The following is a 21,908-nucleotide window of genomic DNA, read 5'->3' as shown; positions in this document are numbered from 1 at the left end:
TTGTCCCACATCACTTACATTGTAAGCACATTTGGAGGAGATCTTCTAATGGTCAGTATGAACAGGAGGAATCATTACAACAAGCAAAATCTAATTCAATGTTCATGTGGATGACTGTTGTTTCAAGACAGAGTTGAACAATTGTGAACTTATTGTTTGAGTCTAAGTATTCCCATGCTGGAATATTACATATTAACATATTAATATTGTGTTTTCTTAATGCGTATTCCTGTATACATGTACAATCAATCATATAATACACAGCGAACTGTAACATCAATTCAATCAATCTTGTCTGGCAACTTTTTCAATGACAGAGACATGAGGACAACAACTCAGAAAAAGTTGCTCAGCTGGTTCATCTTGCTGTAAGTCACTGACACAAGGAAGCTATTAGTTTGCTGAATCAGTGAGGTGTTTCCGTGTTAAGATTGTTTTACCACATAAACTCAGCTGTTGTCGGGAATTAGGTGGTTTCAACAATGAAAGCGGCACAAATATGTTTGTTGTTACATGTTTTTTTGACGACCAGTGTTCTGGTAAACACATTTGACTTTTTTGGTAGATTCACTGAAAATCTGCAACAGTTCTTTAAACCACAAGAAAGTTGTGATTCTAACTGGATATCCTTCAGCGCAACAGGTGAGGATGTGAGGCATGGAAATGTGAAGATAGTTGAGCTGTGTTTAGAGTTTGTTTGAACCAAGCAAATTACTTTGACATATTGTCCAGAGGATAATTAAAGTGCCATGGCTTAAGTGACTATTTACTATCAAAACCAAATTTTAACTGAGGAGGGTAAGACCTTTGTTGTGAACATGTACTGTTCAGTTATACTAATTATTATTCCATATATAATTACCAGTAATTTGATTTTATTGCTAGCAAATGCACACAATCATAAATCTAGTATTCCAATCACAACCCATCATATATATACTCTTTGAAACTGATTTAAAGTATTACATTAGAACTTTTTTGTACTCTAAGAACAGGAAAGCTGTAAAACAAAATGTATTTGATTTTACATTTTGTTTAAATCTCTTTTATTTAAGATTTCTGTGTCTTAACCTCTGGCTGTGTATTGTTCATTTCTTGTCATTGCTTGTTCAATAAAGTTTAAACTATCCTGTTGACTTTCCGCTTTGCATTCTCCAGGTCTTCAGGCTGACCTGGAAAGCAAACTGTTCGGACAGCACATTGCATCACGCATCATCCTGAAAGCTGTGAATAGATTCATGAACAACGACAACCCGGAGAAGCCCCTGGTGCTCTCTCTGCACGGACAGTCAGGCACAGGAAAGAGCTTTGTCAGTAAGCTCATAGCTAAAAACATTTACAAGAAGGGAATGGAGAGCAGATTTGTCCATCTTTTCATATCTACACATCACTTCCCACATAAAAGTCTAATTGATAACTACAAGGTATAATAATAAGTACAATTCAAACACAGCAACATTGTTCTTTTTGATCTTCTGTATGAGTTAAATATGCTGCTGTTTCTCCTCAGTCTCAGTTAAAACAGTGGATCGAAGGCTATGTAACCAACTGTGCACGATCCATGTTCATATTTGATGAGGTGGACAAGATGCATCCCGGCTTGGTTGACAGCATTAAGTCCTACCTGGACTACTACGACAAAGTGGACGGAGTTTCTTATCGGAAAGCCATCTTCATCTTCCTCAGGTGAAATTATGAACACATTCTCCGACCAATCAATTCATTCATTCAAACCTTTATACAGGAAGGTGCACTGGTCTGGTCTGTTTTTAGTTTTACAAGCAGGGGCAGTTCTAGGGTCAATGGAGATCCAGGGACTGAGCAAAAAGACTACATGGGGAAGGGAATGGGCTTTAATTTCCATTATGTCTCTGCTTTGCTCCAACCATTCTGTTTAAAACACATTGGTTCCTACTCAGCTGTGATCTGGGTAGTACAAAATGCCATGTATGTTCAACAGTAAAAGATTTGGGGCTTTAGTGAAAACATTCCAGTCTCAAGACCCATAAGTCCAACTGCAGCACCAGTTTACAGTTTATGTTTACTAGACATGGGAAGATTAACCATTTCGCATCAATGCACTGGCATAAACATTCACAATGCAATTGCCCCAATTAAAAAAGTGTGCACCGAATACAATTTGGGATGAACTTGCAATGCATTGTTTCTAATATCTTTGCATCAGTAAAATCTGATTAATTTGAGTATAATTGTCAGTAGAAGCCCTATGCCTTATTATTTAGAAACGCACTCTAGAATTATTGTTCCGCATGTTGGAGTAAGTTGATTATTAAACTATTTTGACAGTAATTGTTTGGGTCACGGAGTGTATGCATGTAAACTGGAAACAGAGAACACTACACTACAAAGGACTTGTGAAAAGGCCTGTTTGTGAAAGGTCCAGGTGTTTTTTAGAGGTCAAAAAGAAACAGCATGAGATGCTTACTGCAGTTCTAGAGAAACAAATATATCAAGTAAAAATGGCACTTCTTTGTTCATTTATGATTTGCTGTATGCTTAAGAAATAAAATCAAAGATCATTCTATTGCATTGGGTTGAATCGCATTATGTTGAATCAAACTGTATCGATTCAAACTGTATCTCAATAGGGGTGAATCGTATCGCATTGGTAGATGCTTCATATAAATCTTTAATGTATCAGATCGTTGGCAATACATCCAGATGCGTATCGCATCAGCCTCAGTGATGGAGGTGCATATCCCTAATGCTGAAATAAGAGGGGACAATCAGTACATTCACTTAAATGTTTTGCACAATTAAAATGTACATGCTCTCTGAGATTTACTTGACCAGGACACATTACATTCCTAAGCAGCACACAACATTTCATTGCAGTCAACATCTATATTTAAAATCAATGCAAGCCTAGTTATTAATAGAAAATACCAGTAACAAACTCTTTTTAAAAAATAATTTTGTATTCTTGTAATTTCTTATAAATGTTAACAGTGGTAACAATCAGAGGCTAATTCTAATATCTTTTTAACCTTCTCTCTAGTAATGCTGGAGGGGAGAGCATCACACAGACAGCTTTAACATTCTGGAGAGAAGGAAAAGATCGAGAAGAGATTGAGCTCAAAGACTTGGAAACATCGCTCTCTGTATCAGCATTTAACATTCAGAGTGAGTAGACTACCTCTTTTTGTCCTGGTCATCTCACAAAAATACATTCGATGAAACACCTGGATTTTTTTTACTACAGAAAATATCTCTTAATTTCTGCCTGTAGGTGGCTTGTGGCATTCAAGCTTGATTGAGCAGAACATGGTGGACTTCTTCATCCCGTTTCTGCCTCTGGAGTACCAACACATCGTTCAATGTGTCATGGCTGAGAGGAAAGCCAGAGGACTGGAGCCAGACCAGAATGAGGCAGACAAGCTGGCCAGAGATTTGGAATATTTCCCCAAATTTGAGAGAGTGTTCTCTGTCAGAGGCTGCAAGACAATAGCGAGTAGGCTGGACTAGAATAGCTAAGCATCACTATGTGTTTCAAATAATTTGATACAGTCAAAACATCTGCTGGGCAACTACTGGTATTGCACTTGTTTGGCTGAATTAAATCGAAGACTGAGATGAAACAGTTAGTCAGATTATAAGTGGTCTCACTGCTTTCATTATTGTTATTTTGTTCAATACAGTCTATATTATTAAAACAGATCCACAGCTCTGTTTTTAGATATCATCGCAGATTGAGAGGCACACCCCTTTTTTTTCATCTCTTTATTTATAGAAACTTACAGCATGTGTAACATTAAGACAATAACAGAGAGCACTAAGCATCATAATGAAATAAAGATAACATGACAGGCATGACTTCACTTTCCGTTGGTTGATACATTCAACATGGCAACAGGACATAGGGTAAAAGTAATAATAAAAATAAATAAAAATAACTGAACAGAAAGGGTAGCCAATAAAATCAGATTTCTTTAAAAAAAAAATTTGGAGCATACTAACTGTATGTGCACATTTCTTATTGTTTATAAGAAGCAATCTTATTGTTTATAAGTTGGATAGTAATAGTAATATCTTCCACTGCAGCACAACTAAACAGTTTCAGTAATAGTTTCGACCAATGAGCCATTGTTGGATGTTTACATTTTTCAAAATAAAAGACCAAAATGTTACTTTATAACTGCTGTACTGAAATCATAAACGAACCATGAATTTTGTATACAGTTACACCCCTACTTTTTACATGGGCCCGTAAAGAAAGGTGAATAAATAAGATAATCCTTTAGTCAAAGTCCAAATTCTTTTATTTGACCACATAGAAAGTTGTGCACTGCAAATGCCCCCATTTGCAGTGCACAACTGCCCTCTACTGGCAGGAGTGATTTTGATCGTATTAGGCCTATATTACAGTTTTCTTACTTTTTAAAACTTGTTTTTAACAGATGGGAAAAAACTGTGACTCTATGAAGTACTTTTGCCATTGCCTTCTTATGTGACATCTCCCTCGTGTTATTTGTACAGTACATTTAAATTATTTTAGGCATGTGGGCATTGAGCATGGCAAAGCTTGTGGGTGTTGAAATTCCTGTTAAGCTTGGCAAGTGTTTTCTTGCAACACTTCCTTTATCAAGGGGCATTCAGACAATTGACCTGCTAGAAGACCCTGGATCAAAAACGAGTTGGTGGGCCCCGATTAAGCCTACTAAGTATTCCCATGTTGGAATATTACATGATCCCATGTTTGCTGTCTGATCAAACACAGATTAATGGAAAGAAATATGAGCCATTTCAGCTCAGAGTGACAGATTTTTACACATGGAGCCTGTTCTAGATGAGGCCTCATCATCAGGTTGATAAGCCTATCTGATCATGACTCAGTCACTTATTGTGCCAATTTAATGTTGTTCTTTAGTAATGCTTATACTCATATACATAAAGAAAATTACAATCATTCATATTACCAAAAACACACACAGAGAAGGGGGCTTTTGAGGCCTCTGGGCCCTCTTGGCAGTATTCAGAGATCTTTAAATACAACTTCTCAGCATTGTTGGCACCTGGTCACAGATATGAATTTGGGAATATATAATACCACAGTGAATGTGCACGGACAATGATGAATATCTATCTTCCACATTGGTGGAAAGTAAGTACAATTTTGAGGTACTTGTACTTTACTTGAGTATTTCCATTTTTAATGCTACTTTATACTTCCACTCCACTACATTTCAGAGAGAAATATTGTATTTTCTACTCCACTACATTTATTTGACAGCTTAAGTTACTTTTCAGATGAAGATTTGACACAATGGATAATATAACAAGCTTTTAAAATACAACAAGATGAGACCAGCGGTTTCCAACCTTTTTGGCTTTTAACGTCTTACAAAAAGCAGTGTGTAGTTGGGGTCACATTTCAGATGTCTATGAGTTGTTAACAGCTCCACAAAATAGTGATTTTTCCCTCTAAACTTCTCACATGATTTCATTTCAATAAATATTCAAATGACCCAATATTTCAGTTTGTTTTTTCTTCTTTCCTCTCCCATTAATCATCTCACGACCCCTAAGATTTATCTGGTGACCCTTTGGAGGGGTCCAAGCCTCAGGTTGGGAACCACTGGACTAAACTAGCTAACTGTATATAAAGTAGATGAAACTAGCTCCACCTCCAGCAGCTACAGCAGTAACATGCTGCTTAAACACTGATGCTTCAGTAATAATCTAATATCCTATATAATAACAAACAAGTACTTTTACTTAAATACTTATGTACTTTTTCTTAAGTAGGATTTTTACTTGTAGCCTAGTGGAGTATTTTAACATTGCTGTATTGGTACTTTTACTCATTTAAAGGATCTGAGTATTTCTTCCACCACTGGTCGTCTACGAGCAGCTAAATCCTGTCCGTTAAACCGTCAGTAGTTTTGTCGGTCAGCTCATATTCAGTCATGTCTGTGTTGAGATGCTTCAGTATTTATTTGAGTTGTTTGTGTGTGTGTGTGTGTGTGTGTGTGTGTGTGTGTGTGTGTGTGTGTGTGTGTGTGTGTGTGTGTGTGCGCGTGTGCGTGTGTGTGTGTGTGTTTGTGTGTGTGTGTGTGTGTGTGTCAAACCTTTTCATCGCTGCTCTGACGCTCAGATGTTTCTTACCGCTGAGTTCCTGAACCCGGAAGACGCGTTGTGTTACTATGACAACGGGAAACAGTGAGTTGTCATGACAACTTGCATATTAATTAGGGTTGTTAATACAGTGATTTTGAAATGCATTGCTTATTTATTCTGTTTGGATATGTTCGAAAACGAAACATAAACCGTAGTTAATGTAAATGTAGCAGATTCCTTTTAAATTTTATGTGGTTAAACGTTATTAAAAAGGCACAATAGACGAGCAATAATCTACCCACAACTTTCATAACACAGAAGGGACCACGCCTCACGAAAAGTTGGTCGGCCAGGTTTCCTTGCTGGGAGTTCCCGACACAACAGAGCTATTAGTCAGTGAGGAGTTTTAGTGTTGAGATTGTTTTTACCACGAATTAGGTTGTTTCAACGATGAAAGCGGTGCAAGTATATCTGTTGTTACACGTTCTTTTGACGACCAGTGTCTTGGTAAACACGTTTGATCCGATGGAAATCTTTCTCAGAATCTTCAATGTCCATGAAAGTTGTAATTCCAAATGGATATCCTTCAATGCAGCAGGTGAGGATGTGAGTCATGTAAATAAGAAGACGGCTGCGCTGTGTTAATAGTTAGTTTGAACCAAACATCTGTAATTATTTAGCCTACTTTTACGTCTTTTCTAAAAAGTATAATTAAGCTAGACAGCAGCTAATTCCCGAGCGCTATTTAGCCACAATAACAGAGACATGTAGCCTATTACTGTTAGACTGCTGTACAGAGTCCCAACAGGCTTTCTGTTGCTGATTCATCAGCTTAAACAAACATCTGTGAAAAAGACCATCATATATGAACGGGATGTTGAAGTTAAATCCAGGATGTTTATTCAGTGCCAATTGAAGTGACATATGACTGGAGAGATGTGTGGTTATTCTGTAATAGAGACATATAAACACATAAAAAACATGAGGAGGTACAGTGTGTTAAACTAACTAAGTATAGTTTTAACACTTGCATAAAGTAGTAGGCAAACTACTAATAGAAAAGTGCTTGAACGTTTGTGAACCTCCATAAAAAATGTTTTATTTCTACGTAAGTATGACCTAAAACATGATCAGATTTACACACAAGTCCTAAAACTACATAACGAGAACCCAATTTAAAAAATGAGACAAAACATTAAACTTGTTGATTTATTTATCGAGGAAAATTATCAAATCTTACATATTTGTGTGAGGCAAAAGTATGTGAACTCTTGCTTTCAGTGACTGGTGTGTAACTTCAACTAAACATATCCGCTAACTGTTTATCAGCCCTACACATCGAGGAATTTTAGCCCTTTCCTCCTTACAGAGCAGTATCAACTCAGGGATGTCTCTGGGTTTCCTTGCATGAACTGCCCGCATCAGGTCCTCCCACAGCAATTCTACAGAATTAAGGGGCTTCAAGGGGCTGTTCTTTCAATAAATTCAACATCACCAAGGTCAGGACTTTGACTTGGCCATTCCAAAACATTAACTTTCTTCTGCTTTAACCATTCTTTGGTAGAACGACTTGTGTGTTTATGGTCATTTTCTTGCTGCATGACCCACTTTCTGTTGAGCTTTAGTTCATGGACATTTTCCTGTAGACTTTGCTGGTACCAGTCAGAATTCATAGTTCCATCAATGATTGCAAGCCACCCTGGTCCAGAGGCAGCAAAGCAGGCCCAAACCATGACACCATGTTTTACAGATGGGATAAGGTTCTTCAACTGGAATGCAGCCTTTGCTCGTCTCCAAACATAACGCCTCTCATTTGTTGGGCCTCAAATGCAACGTGTATGACAAAGGCAGGCCTGCATGCAGTCATAAAGCCTGACTGAAACCTGTAGGGACTTAAATAACCTGATAACAAAGAAATTGCACCAAGTCAAACAAAATGAGTCCAAATAGACTTCGGTTCCCACCGTTCTTTGCTCAACTGACACTCAAATGCGAAATCCGGCAGATTCAAACTCTCATCTCCCATTGGATGAGACCCGCCGGAAACCACAAGGGGTCCCGCTTCTCATCTGTGAGATCACCAAGAGTACAAACACCTGAGACACTCCCAAAATTATACACTTCCAGCTTTTCCTACAGCTACCATAGGAAGTACCCCCGTACGTGCATTAACTCTAATTAGGCTGCACAATCTCTTGCTGGACGAGTAGAGATTCTTTGTTCAACCGAGCACCTTATTGGACCCGAAGATGAAGATAGCTATGCAACCCAGCACTCTCACCCTTCCCTGCAGGAGTGAAGGAGAAGGATAACTACACTTTTTTTCAACTGAGTCGACTCCACTGTTTTTTTCCAAACCCAGCAGAGGATCAGCCGCCATGAAACCCATAGACAGAACGAGAAGACGGCCCCGTCATCATCCAAGCCCTGAGCCAGACCCGAAAGACGGACTGAAACACAGAAAGGCAGGGCCTCCCAGACTCACACCTGAATGTCATCCCATTGATTGAAACACCCAACTCCAATTTCCCCTTCAAATGAATTGATAATCCTAGATGCTTTTGCCATGCACCAATATGTCACATTGGATCAATTTCCTCAATAAATGAATGAACAAGTGTAAGGATTTTTGTCTGATTTGTTTAAATGATGTCTCTTTATCTAGTTTTAGGACTTGCATGAAAATCTGACCACGTTTTAGGTCATATTTATGACCCAAAATGTTCCTGTGATGTATGATTTCTGTCTCTGAACCTCTGGCTGTGTATTGTTCATTTCTTGTCGTTGCTTGTTCAATAAAGTTCAAACTATTCTGTTGATTTTACTATGCACTCTCTAGGACTCAGCACTGACCTGAAGAGCAAACTGGTCGGACAACACATCGCGTCACACATCATCCTGAAAGCTGTGAATGGATTCATGAGAAACGACAGCCTGGAGAAGCCCCTGGTGCTTTCTCTGCATGGACCAACAGGCACAGGGAAGAGCTTTGTCAGTAGGCTCATAGCTAAAAACATTTACAAGGAGGGAATGGACAGCAGCTTTGTCCATGTTTTCATATCTACACTTCACTTCCCACATAAAAGTCAAATTGATACCTACAAGGTATGATAATAAAGTACGATTCAAACACAGTGACATAGATCTGTTTGGTCTTCTGTATGCATTAAATATGCTGCTGTTTCTCATCAGACTCAGTTAAAACAGTGGATCAAAGGCAATGTAACCAACTGTGCACGATCCATGTTCGTCTTTGATGAGGTGGACAAGATGCATCCCGGCTTGATTGACAGCATTAAGCCGTACCTGGACTACTACAACAAAGTAGACGGAGTTTCTTATCGGGAAGCCATCTTCATCTTCCTCAGGTGAAAGGATCAACACATTCTCTGACCAATCAATTAATTCATTCAAACCTTTGCAGTTAACATCTTAATTTAAAATGAATACAAGCCTAGTTATTAATAAACTCTTTTTATAAAGTAATTTTGTAACTTTTAATTTCTGATAAATGTTAACAGTGGTAACAATCAGAGGTTAATTCTGATAATAATATATCTGTTTTTAACCTTCTTTCTAGCAATGCGGGAGGGGAGAGCATCACACAGACAGCTTTAGATTTCTGGAAAGAAGGACGAAATCGAGAAGAGATAGAGCTCCAAGACCTGGAAACATCGCTCTCTGAATCAGCGTTTAACAAGAAGGAGGGTGAGTAGACTACTTCTTTTTTGTCTTTGTCATTACGCAAAATAAATTTCACGAAACACCTGGATTTTTTAGTACGTAAAATATCTCTTAATCTCTGCTTGTAGGTGGTTTGGGGCATTCAAGCTTGATTGACCAGAACATGGTGGATTTCTTCATCCCGTTTCTGCCTCTGGAATATCAACACATCGTTCAGTGTGTCATGGCTGAGATGAAAGCCAAAAAACTGGAGCCAGACCAGGATGTGGCAAATGAGGTTGCCAGAGATTTGCATTATTTCCCCAAATTTGAGAGAGTGTTCTCTGTCAGAGGCTGCAAGACCGTAGCGAGTAGGCTGCACTTCTACACAAAGTAATAATTATGCACTGTGTGCACTTATGAAAAGAAAAAAAGACTGTAAGCCAGACAATAAACGGGACGCCACGCTGACATCATAATCAGGATTATTTAAAGGTTTGATTTATTTATTTAATTTATGTATTTTGAAACTGAAACTGGATTCATTGTGCACATATTGTAATTTAATAATATTGGAGATTACAGAATAAATGCTGTTTTCATTTTCACATGATACCAGGTCATTTTATTAGGTTATCATACAAACACCGTTAAAACAAAAACAGTTAGTGATTGAGTGGCTGCAAGCTTGATGAGATCTGATGACATTTAATTAAAACGGGATTAGATCTGATGCAAATATTTCTTACTTCCTGTATGCTGCTGCCTGATCCCTTTCACTTTCAAGTTCTTCATACATTCGTGCTTGTAAATCGAGGCGTAATTCATCTCCAACAAGCCTGTAGTTATAGTTAGTAGTGCTGTATTATTATAATTGTTTAACCGCATAAAAGCTACTGATGATGATTACATGGTTTCGACGATGAAAGCGGCACACATATATTTGCTTTTACACGTTTTATCGACGGTCAGTGTGCTGGTAAATGCATTTGATCCGATCACAACAACAGTGGTCATCGGTGTCGCCGCTTTTTTCTGGGGGACGTTTTACCATCATTTCCATGAAAATTGTGATCCGAGATGGATAGCTTACAATGCAACAGGTGAGCACATGCAGAGTGTAAATGTGAAGACAGGTTGTAATTTTGTTGTAACACAACTCGAGGAACAAACACTTGTTAATTATTTACATTAACCCGACATCTGGACAATGAAAGTGCTGTGGCTTCAGTGTTTTATTCAAAATGTCAAACCGAAACCTAACTGGGGAGGAAGTCTCTGCAGTCTCCCTTCAACAATAAACGACCTTTAGTCACACTTTTTAGATCAGGATTTCAGTCACATGCAGGGTTTTCCACTCAGTTGCCATGAAAGTTGCAAACTGAAATGGATAGCTTTCAGTGCAACAGGTGAGCATGTACAGTGTGTAAATATTAGAACAATTGCCCTGTGTTTGCAGAGTTTTGTTGTGACATAAGTCCACGAGCAAACACTTGTAATTATTTATTATTTAACGTGCCATCTGAACTATGAAAATGCCGTGACTTCAGTGTTTTATTTTTTTAATCGTCAAAACCGAAACTTTTTTTTATTTCTGCATAACTATAACCGAAAACGTGATCAGATTTTCACACAAGCCCTAAAACTAGATAAAGGATACCCAATTAAACAAATGAGACAAAAACATTAAACTTATTCATTTATTTATTATGGGAAATTATCCAATCTTACATATTTGTATGAGGTAAAAGTATGTGAACCCTTGCTTTCACTAACTGGTGTGACCCTCTTTTGTAGCAATAACTTCAACTAAACATTTCCATTAACTGTTGATCAGCCCTTCACATTGGCTTGAAGGAATTTTATCCATTTCCTCCTTATAGAACAGTCTCAACTGTCCACTTTAGGTCCATCCACAGCATGTCTATAGGATTATGGTCAGGACTTTGACTCGGCCATTCCAAAACATTAACTTCCTTCTGCTTCAACCATTCTTTGGTAGAACGACTTGTGTGCTGTGTACTTTCTGTTGAGCTTCAGTTCACGGACGGATACTGTGACATTTTCCTGTAGAATTTGCTGGTACAAGTGAGAATTCATAGTTCCATCAACGATTGCAAGCCATCCATGCCATGTTGGCTTTTTTCTATGTGCTCTCTAGTACTCCAGGCTGATCTGGAAAGCAAAGTGATTGGACAGCATGTTGCATCACCCATCATCCTGAAAGCTGTGAATGGATTCATGAGCATCGACAACCCGAAGAAGTCCCTGGTGCTCTTCCTGCATGGACCGACAGGCACAGGAAAGACCTTCGTCAGTAAGCTCATAGCTGAAAACATTTACAAGGAGGGAATGAACAGCAGATTTGTCCATGTTTTCATATCTACACTTCACTTCCCGCATTCAAGTCAAACTAATACCTACAAGGTATAATAATAAGTACAATTCATACACAGTAACATTGTTCTGTTTGGCCTTCTGTATGAATTAAATATGCTGCTGTTTCTCCTCAGTCTCAGTTAAAACAATGGATCAAAGGCAATATAACCGACTGTGCACAATCCATGTTCATCTTTGATGAGGTGGACAAGATGCATCCCGACTTGATTGACAGCATTAAGCCGTACCTGGACTACTACAACAAAGTGGACGAAGTTTCTTATGGGAAAGCCATCTTCATCTTCCTCAGGTGAAATTATGAACACATTCTCTGACCAATCAATTCATTAATTCATTCAAACCTTTATACAGGAAGGTGCACTGGTCTGGTCTGTTTCTAGCCTTACAAGCAAGAGCGGTTCTAGGGTCAATGGAGATCCAAGGACTGAGCAAAAAGACTACATGCTTTGCTCCAGCATTCTGTTTAAAACACATTGGTTCCTTCTCAGCTGTGATCTGGGCAGTACAAAATGCCACACATGTTCAACAGTAAAAGATTCAGGGCTTTAGTGAAAACATTTGGATCTTAAAGGCGCAGTATATAGGACTAGAATGTACGTTGGCTGCGGAAAAGACGAGAGGCCCTCTCTAGAGCCAGTATTTGGTTTGTCCGTTCTGTGCTACTCTAGAAACATGGTGATGCAACATGGCAGGCTCAGTGAAAGAGGATCCGCTCCCTATATAGATATAAAGGGCTCATCCAAGGTAATGAAAACGGTATTTATACACTAATTAAAACATACTCATGAATATTATATTCCATTTCTGCCAACTCCATCCCGCTTGATGCCACTAAATTCTACACACTGCACTTTTAAGACCTGTAAGTCCAACCCTAGCACCACCTATGTTTACAAGTATGTTGCAATAATATGCAATAAGGGGGGCAATCAGTGCATTCAATTCAACATTTTGCACAGTTAAAATGTATATGTATATTTAAAATGAATACAAGCCTAGTTATTAATAGAAAATACCAGTAACAAACTCTTTTTTACAAAATAATGTTGTATTGTTGTAATTTCTGATAAATGTTAACAGTGGTAACAATCAGAGGCTAATTCTAATATGTTGTCTGTTTTTAACCTTCTCTCCAGCAATGACGGAGCAGAGAGCATCACACAGACAGCTTTAGATTTCTGGAATGCAGGACGAGATCGAAAAGAGATCGAGCTCAAAGACCTGGAAACATCGCTCTCTGTATCAGCATTTAACATCAAGAGTGAGTAGACTACTTCTTTTTGTCTTGGTCAACACAGAAAAATAGATTTGATGAACCACTTAGATTTTTTTTACTACAGAAAATATCTCTTAAAATCTGCCTGTAGGTGGTTTGTGGCGTTCAAGCTTTACTGAGAACCTGGTGGACTTCTTCATCCCATTTCTGCCTCTGGAGTACCAACACGTTGTTCAATGTGCCCGGGCTCAGATGAAAGCCAGAGGACTGGAGCCAGACCAGGATGTGGCAGACGAGGTGGCCGGAGATTTGGACTATTTCCCCAAATTTGAGAGAGTGTTCTCTGTCAGAGGCTGCAAGACTGTAGAGAGTAGATTGCACTTCTACACAAAGTAATAATTATGCACTGTGTGCACTTAAAAAAAGAAAAACACTGTAAGCCAGACAATAGACGGGATGCCACGCTGACATCATAATCAGGATTTTTTAAAGGTTTAGTTTATTTTTATTATATCCAAACTTTTGATTGGTACTGTATATTTATATTTATATACATTTCACTTAAGTTGCAGTGCTCCAGTTATAATTGCCATAATTTCCCATAATATTTACAACCATGAAACCATATTAATCTGTTACCTAATCTAAATCTCTTACCTAGTATAAATGATTTAAGATATTATCATTCTACAGGTAGCTGGTTAACTGGGATGATCCCTCCATTTCAAATGTATGATATAACTTTTGTGTGTTTTTTTAACAGATAATATGTACATTGTGTCTATATTGTGAGAATTTGAGTTACATTTTCTCCTGCATCCTCCCAGGATTAAACTCTCCTGTAAGACTGTCAGAGTAAAGTGTCTCTACAATCCATTGTGCACATATCGTACTTAAATTGTTAATAATGTAAATCACTGTTAGAGAAGATGAATACATGTGTGCTAGTTGGTCGCTGTAGCTTTCAGCTATTACTGATTCTCTTTTTATCTTTAGTTCCCATCCACTAAGAAATGTGTCTTGCTTTTTGTTACTTCATCTGGATGTTTGAGCTTCATTGTGAAAGATGTACGTGCAGAGTTCACCACCAGAAGGCGTTTTTCACAATCATCTGCTGAAGGAAGACAGTTTCTCTGTGCTCAATGAAAATCTCAGTGTAAGGCGTGGACCTACGAGCATGATTTGTGACAACACAACTAGTTTGGAACCATTTAGGTCCAGTTTGAAACTGGACATAACTAACTAATAACTAATGTGGAAACTTGAAGCATTCAGTGCACAAACACTCAGAATGGACTTTTTAGTGAGGTAGGAGATATCGTGCATCCAGCAGTTAAACTTAAGAAGTGAAAAATATTTGCATTTTCATAGATTCTGAATTTTTCAATGAGGGTGAAGCAGCAGATGTCATTTTAAGGATTTTAAATGAGGCAATCAAACTTCTTTTTTTGTGGAAAAAGTCTTCCCAGGGACTCAAGATGGTATTAAGCTTTCTTTGCCTTTGAGAGCAAAATATAACAGTCTGACTGCACCATTTGGGATTGCATCAACTTTTCTTGTATAATCTTTTAGCTGAATGGGAAATTCATAAAGATACATATAGTATATTCATGATATGAAAATCATTATCAAACATATTATTATATTTAAAAAGTGTCTATGTTACTATTATTTTATATGTAATATTCATGTGGTGAAAAATTATGTTTACGTGAAAGAGAAAAGAAATTTAGTGCTTCAGTGGAATCTTGCCTAGGCCTGTATTATAAAATTACATGTTATTGAAAAAGATTTGAAAACCTGGGTACCTTGGTGGGAACACTTTAAAGGATGGATTCACATTTTTCCAAGTCTGTCTTTAAACAACAGTCAAGTTTTCCTCGCTGTAATTATTCCTCCTTTTCATACTGGCTATAAAAAAGATCCTCTTCTAATGTAGGTGAAAGGTTACCTGAAGCTTGTATTAGGCTTCAGCAGTCTGAGTGAGTCATATCAAGTGGATATCTTCCACATTTAGTCTTTTTAGCATCAAATTCCCTCTTTGTGTGTCCTCCGACAATGTTTCCCAGTTGAGCTGCGATGGAAGTAGAGTAACAAAAAGAGGGACTCTGACATTAAAAAGACTGTAGCGTTGAAAGATAGACAAGATAGACTAAAATAAAAAAATGTGAACCCTATCCTTTAAATCCCCTTTGGACTCTGACGTCATGACTGCTCCGCGTTTGAGTATGTGCGCACGACAACGTAAAGTCTTCTGGCGCTAGCTATCTCCGGTGTGTTGACTCAGGAAGCTTCGGCAAACAATTTGATAGACACACACACAAGCACACATTTTTTCCCTTTTAGATACATTTGATGAAGCGGTGACAACTGTCCGGGATGAAACCGAGGACGCGACACGTCCTGCTGCTGTGGCTGCTGCTCTGCTCCGGCTTCACGGAGGCTATCGAGCCCATCAGTACTAGCATAGCGGTCGGTATGGCTGCGGCTCTCACCGGCTTTCTAGCCCGTTACCAGAACATTTTCTACTATTTCCACGAGTGCTGTCGACCCGAGTGGATTTCCTTAAACAGTACAGGTAAACATATTGACCACCACACGTGTAAAACAGCTGGAAGTTAAGTAATATCAGCGGCAGGTTTTAAAGTTTTTAAGTTAGCTACACTCGCACCTAAACTGTCTAAAGATTTATAACGTTAAATATAGTGTTTAGATTTGATTTGTTTTAATCACTTCCTAACTTATTAAACGTTTCTGATGTTGAACACAGCTCGTTTTGTTTGTCGCGTACTCATGACGTACGCGGAAGTTCCCCGTTGTAAAGAAGCTAGTTAGTTAGCCTGCTGCATTAGCGCGGTTTCACCGTGGTATTTTGATTGTTTAACCGCATAAAAAACTACTAATGCCAGGATTTAAGTGGTTTCGATAATGAAAGCGGTACACATATGTTTATTTTTACATGTTTTCTCGACAGCCAATGTGCTGGTAAACGCGTTTGACCCGATCACAACAACAGTAGTTGTCAGTGTCAGCGCGGCTCTCGGGCGGACAATCTACAATTATTTACATGAAAGTTGCGATCCGAAATGGATAGCTTACAATGCAACAGGTGAGAACGTACAGTATGTAAATGTGAGAGTTATTGCCCTGTCTTTGTAGAGTTTTTTTGCAACGCAACTCGAGAAACAAACACTTCCGATTATTAAATGAAATTAACCTGTCATCTGGACAAAGTGACGTGGCTTGAGTGTTTTTATTTAAACCGTCAAAACCAAAATCTAACTGGAAGGGTAAAACATTCTTAAGACTCCGTTCAATAATAAACAGTGTTTGGTCCTCTCAGGTTCCCGTCACACTTTTCTGATCAGGATTTCAGTCACGTGCAGGGTTTTCCACTCGAGTTGCAATGATTGGTCGATTAAACAATTAGCTGCCAACTATTTTGGTAATTAATTAATTATTTTTAGTCATCTTTTTAGAAGACAAAATCTAACATGCAGTCAACATTCAACTTGTTTCCCAAGTTGCACCTGTTTCTGAATCAAAGCAAAGATGGCCGCCCACCTGCTATCCAGATAGGAAACACATACACAGAAAATCTGAAATCTGGGTGCCTACTATATCACCTCGGCTAAACAATTTCTTTGGGGAAATGCTGAGAAAGTTGTTTCAGCCACGTGTTTGCAGACACTAATCCTGTTGACTTTCCACTATGCACTCTCCAGGTCTTCAGGCTGACCTGGAAAGCAAACTGTTCGGACAGCATGTCGCGTCACGCATCATCCTGAAAGCTGTGAATGGATTCATGAGCAACGACAACCCGAAGAAGCCCCTGGTGCTCTCTCTGCACGGATGGACCGGTACGGGGAAGAACTTTGTCAGTTCGCTGATAGCTGAGAACATTTACAAGGAGGGAATGGACAGCAGCTTCGTCCATGTTTTCACGTCCGAACTTCACTTCCCACATCCGAGTCAAATTGAAACTTACAAGGTATGATGACAAACAAGTAGATTTTTATTACTTTTAATTGAAACTCAGTGACTTTGCTCAGTTTTTATATGAATATGATACTGTTTCTCCTCAGACTCAGCTACAGCAGTGGATCAAAGGCAATGTCACCAACTGTGCACGCTCCATGTTCATCTTTGATGAGATGGACAAGATGCAACCCGGCTTGATCGACAGCATTAAGCCGTACCTGGACTACTACGACAAGCTGGATGGAGTTTCTTATCGAAAAGCCATCTTCATCTTCCTCAGGTAAAACACTTTCTCTTAAGTTTAGGAGGAATTAAAATGTTTTAATCATTCATTTGAACCTTTATTTAAACAGCACTGTGAGAAAGCTGTGTGCTTACATGTTTATAAGCTGTGATGTCGGCTTAAGGGATGAAAATGATAAATATGTATTGTAAGTTTTTCATTTGGATCATGGAAATGGATCAATCCAGGAAATAAAATTTTATTACTTGTCTGTTTTATAGCGTTTTGTTAATAGTGATATATTATATTGTAATTCTAGTCTTGACAATGGGTGTGGTATGATAGGCTCTGGTGATTCAAGGGATGATCTGTGGATGTTTTCCACGAGTTTGACAATAGTGGTTCATTCAGTGTAGAAACAATTTGCACCAGTGTGCCGCCTCTATGATAGATTTGGTCATAATACAGAACATATAGAAACAAGGTTGTGTTTTCAGCAGTCATCTGTACATCACAGAGCTAATTCTGCACCATAAAACATATTTAAACCTTCACTTTCACTGTTCATTGGGATTCATGCTGATGTAATAGCAACTAATACCAACACCTTGAAAGGGGCATATCGTGCTTTTTTCGAGTTTCTGTTATTCTTTATAAAGTTATGATGTCAGATATTTATGTTAAACATGTTCAAAGTTCCCAAACGTGAGCTGAACGTGTGTAAAAATGCTCCTTACAAGTCAAAAGCCAGGGCTGAATACCTCATTTGCAAAGTTACCTCTACTTCCTCCTCATGATGACATCAGATTGTTAGCGCAGGCCCACAAAACGACTGTCTGTTCAGTAGCCATTGTTGCTAAAGTTGTTGCTAGGGTTGTTCACGTTGTTCACTCACATATTTTGGCTCAGATTTGGGCTCAAACGTGTACAGATTTATTTTAGAAGTTCCCATTTCGAGTGGAAATGTGCACGATATGTCCCCTTTAAACCAACAACTTAATCTGCTTCCATTACCGGTTTGTCCAAAATTAACGTCTTCTATACAGTATGGTAAGGACACACTCTTAACATGTTACCTGTTTCTACTTCATAGCAACGCTGGAGGGGATAGCATCATACAGACGGCTTTAGATTTCTGGAGAGGAGGACGAGATCGAGAAGAGATCGAGCTGAAAGACCTGGAAACATCGCTCTCTCTGTCCGTGTTCAACAACAAGAAAAGTGAGTGTAACTTTAATTAATTAATAACCTCTTTGTGTTGCTGTTCACTTCATATTATCAGTCGGAAGGTAAATTTAATGAAAAAACCCATATTTCCTTTTTTAAAAAAACTGGATGTATCTCTCAATCTCTTCCTGCAGGTGGCTTTTGGCACACAAGCTTGATTGACAAGAACCTGGTGGACTTCTTCGTCCCGTTCCTGCCTCTGGAGTACCGTCACGTCGTGCAGTGCGCCCTGTCCGGGATGGCGGACAGAGGACTCCCGCCAAACCAGGACGTGGCAGACCAAGTGGCCAGAGATTTAGTCTATTTCCCCAAATCCGAGAGAGTGTTTTCTGTCAAAGGCTGCAAGACGATAGACAGCAAATTGGACTACTACACATAAAAGTCAGCATCTGATGGACGCCAATGTTCAATCACTATGTGCACTTTTTTTTTTTTTTTTTTTTGTAAAAGAAGAAAAACATTCTCAGCCAAATGACTAAAGAGAGGAAGTCGAGGTGACTGAACTCTGTAGAAGTCTCTGCGGAGGTTTCTCTTGAATGTGAAGGATATCAGCAGGTCTTCTCAAATGTTGCATCTCGCTTACAGCGGATGAGAGAGAGAGCGCGGCGCCAGACGGGATGAAAAAATAATAAGATTGGAAATGCTATCCTTTGTAACTGATTAAGGTGCTTGATCTCCGCTTTTATGTCACAATATAAACGAGAGTCTCGAAGACGGGTTTTGTTTCCCAGAGAGACTTTTCACCACAAGACAAGCAGGACAAAGAGGGCGTCTTACTGAAACGACGGCATATCACTGTTGTGCATTTGTTTGTTTGTTTGTTTTTAAAATCTGTATTCCATATTGATGGATTACTGAAGTCAGCAGCCTTAATTTAAGCTCTTTTTTTTTTTTTTTTTTTAAACATCTACTGAGTTATTTTATACACATGTAGAGCTGCAACGATTAATCGATTAGTTGATCAACAGGAAATTAATCGACAACTATTTTGATAATTGAATAATCATTTTAATGATTTTTTTTTTTTAAGGACAAACACCTAGAAATTGCTGATTGCACCATCTTAAATGTGAGGATTTTAAGCTTTTTTTTATGAATTACATGATTATCTTTGGATTTTTGGACTGTTGGCCAGACAAAACACAACATTTGCAGACGTCACATTACATTTTTCACTATTTTCTGACATTTCGCAGACGAAATGATTATCCAATTAATGGAGAAAATAATTGTCAGATTAATCGTTGATGAAAATAATCGTTAGTTGCAGCCCGATACATAACTCCACTCGACATATTGGTTCATGAACAGTCAGAATTGGCCGTTGTGGATAGAAAATTCACACTGTTCAAATGCAGAAAACTCTGTTTATATGTATCATTAAAACCAACATTAGCCAGATATGTTTTTAATACTGTACAGCCACACACTTTAAATACCTGGCCAATATGATACAGTCACATCTGAGAAATATATAACTGTTATGTTTTTGTCCATAGTGGTATATTTTACCATACAGGATACTTTTTTTTTTTATACCATGACTGGAGTCTGTAGCTGCATTTGGACACTGTGCATGAACTCAGGATGGGATCCTTGAAACAAAACATTTTAAATTCTTAAAATTGCACTGTTCAGAATACAAAATTTTAATGATTTTATGTATAACTGTGGTCGATTATTCCATTACTTTATCTCAAAAAGAACTAAAAAATGCTTCAATTCAGCTAAAAGTTGTTGGGTTTGTTTTCCATAACATAAATGTCTTCTGTATTTTGTCTTTACTGAAGAAAAAGTGTGGAAGGAAATGTTCTACTGTCTTGAAAAATCTGAGAAACTTTAACAAAAAAAAAGTCATAAAACGTTTTCTATACAGCTGCTTGCTGTTACCTCCAGGTGAAGGGCTTTCAATGGATTGAGATAGAACATTGTCGGGGAGGATGTAAAGTAAACATGAGTAAAGTTTCTTTCCTGTAAAACACACCTGCCCGAAAAACCAATCACAAATAAAACATCAAATTTTCTTGGTGTCACTGTTTCTGATGTGTCATTTATGAACAACAGGGAGGCAATTTAATGAAGTTATGTCTTAATGAGTGAGTTCTGACATGTTTTGTTTGAGCATCTGGAACTGTAGGTGTTACTGCTCCTTCAGGAACACGAGTTAACATTTTGGATATTTTATGCCTGGATGTTTGTGTCTCATGCTATGTATCAAATCTGATTATTTCCACAAACATTTCTGCTGCCTTTTTAACTCACATCAGCTTTGTCTCACTGCTGTTAACTAAATGTGATGGATGAACATGAGCCTGAACTGGTTGCTTAAAATTTGGACTTAAACAGGAGTTACGTAATAACCAACTAGCTTGCAAAACACTGCTGCACAAAGTGCGACGTGGGAGCCAGGGCTACGATAAAGAGGGGAAAGAAACGATTGTAATATCATGTTAGATGTTGCAGGCAGAACTTGTTGATTGACTGAGGAGGGAAAGTGTGAAGTTACTGAGTAAAGGAGCATGTTTGTAGTAAAACTATTTATACAGTAGGTCTCTGTTCAAATATCGTCATGCTTTTAAATCACCAAACTGTGCAAAAGGTGCATCTTTGTCTTAATTCAAGCTGTATCTGTACTATAATACAGCTTGTAAAGGATGGATGGCAATGCTGTTCCAGTTTTTATTTCATAACTTTTTAGCTATTGTACCTATAAAGCTTTCAGATTGCACCCCAAATAGACTAATAGTCATTAAATGTTAAATGTATTCTAGTTTCTTTTGAGATTTAAGTATCATTCTGTTCATATTTTAGCCCAGAATCCACAAATATTTATGATTGATTTGATTTGATTGATTGATTGGTTGGTTATATTAATGGATTAAACAGACACAAAAAAAGCATGTTAAACTGAAAACACTTATTTTCAACATGATCCCATGATGTTAAAAGACAAAGAGAACATAAAGAAACACAAAGACATTCAAACATTAACAACCCTGAAGTCCAAACAGACATGACCGCAATTTAAGAAAGGACAGGACAGCTAAATTAACAGTGTCATTGCAGATTTCATTATAAATCTGTTAACTTCTTCCCAAAAAATGTCCCTCTTTCATTTCA

At 38.1% G+C, this 21,908-nt stretch overlaps 4 protein-coding genes across 8 annotated transcripts; all 4 read left to right on the top strand.

Moving 5' to 3' along the window:
- Window positions 1-206: 206 nt before the first annotated feature.
- LOC122967924 (torsin-1A-like) lies at window positions 207-3,834 on the top strand. The gene is made up of 5 exons (XM_044332723.1): window positions 207-642; window positions 1,159-1,424; window positions 1,511-1,686; window positions 3,020-3,144; window positions 3,251-3,834. The coding sequence occupies exons 1-5, from the start codon at window positions 483-485 to the stop codon at window positions 3,484-3,486; spliced, it is 963 nt and encodes a 320-aa protein (XP_044188658.1). The 5' UTR covers window positions 207-482; the 3' UTR covers window positions 3,487-3,834.
- A 2,373-nt stretch (window positions 3,835-6,207) lies between these two features.
- LOC122969089 (torsin-1A-like) lies at window positions 6,208-10,220 on the top strand. The gene is made up of 5 exons (XM_044334674.1): window positions 6,208-6,676; window positions 8,918-9,183; window positions 9,271-9,446; window positions 9,659-9,786; window positions 9,891-10,220. The coding sequence occupies exons 1-5, from the start codon at window positions 6,529-6,531 to the stop codon at window positions 10,136-10,138; spliced, it is 966 nt and encodes a 321-aa protein (XP_044190609.1). The 5' UTR covers window positions 6,208-6,528; the 3' UTR covers window positions 10,139-10,220.
- Window positions 10,221-10,490: 270 nt separating this feature from the next.
- Window positions 10,491-14,231, top strand: LOC122969088 (torsin-1A-like). Of its 4 annotated transcripts, none has more exons than XM_044334672.1 (5): window positions 10,491-10,844; window positions 11,903-12,168; window positions 12,255-12,430; window positions 13,278-13,402; window positions 13,482-13,554. In XM_044334672.1, the coding sequence occupies exons 1-5, from the start codon at window positions 10,652-10,654 to the stop codon at window positions 13,493-13,495; spliced, it is 774 nt and encodes a 257-aa protein (XP_044190607.1). In that variant the 5' UTR covers window positions 10,491-10,651; the 3' UTR covers window positions 13,496-13,554. The 4 variants fall into 4 exon arrangements, with proteins under 4 accessions (XP_044190607.1, XP_044190608.1, XP_044190604.1 ...); XM_044334673.1 differs by having other exon boundaries at window positions 10,493-10,844; window positions 11,903-12,058; window positions 13,509-14,231; XM_044334669.1 differs by having other exon boundaries at window positions 10,494-10,844; window positions 13,509-14,231.
- A 1,326-nt stretch (window positions 14,232-15,557) lies between these two features.
- tor1 (torsin family 1) lies at window positions 15,558-19,230 on the top strand. 2 transcript variants are annotated; one of them, XM_044334317.1, is made up of 5 exons: window positions 15,558-15,935; window positions 17,083-17,348; window positions 17,443-17,618; window positions 18,655-18,782; window positions 18,923-19,230. In XM_044334317.1, exons 1-5 carry the CDS (start codon window positions 15,737-15,739, stop codon window positions 19,165-19,167), a joined length of 1,014 nt encoding a protein of 337 aa, XP_044190252.1. In that variant the 5' UTR covers window positions 15,558-15,736; the 3' UTR covers window positions 19,168-19,230. The 2 variants fall into 2 exon arrangements, with proteins under 2 accessions (XP_044190252.1, XP_044190253.1); XM_044334318.1 differs by lacking the exon at window positions 15,558-15,935 and adding an exon at window positions 16,149-16,466.
- Window positions 19,231-21,908: the final 2,678 nt, after the last annotated feature.

The sequence above is a fragment of the Thunnus albacares genome, chromosome 18 (genome assembly GCF_914725855.1).
Source record: "Thunnus albacares chromosome 18, fThuAlb1.1, whole genome shotgun sequence".
NCBI lineage: Eukaryota > Metazoa > Chordata > Actinopteri > Scombriformes > Scombridae > Thunnus > Thunnus albacares.
Note: the sequence above shows the minus strand (reverse complement) of the source record. Positions and strands in the feature narration are given on the sequence as shown.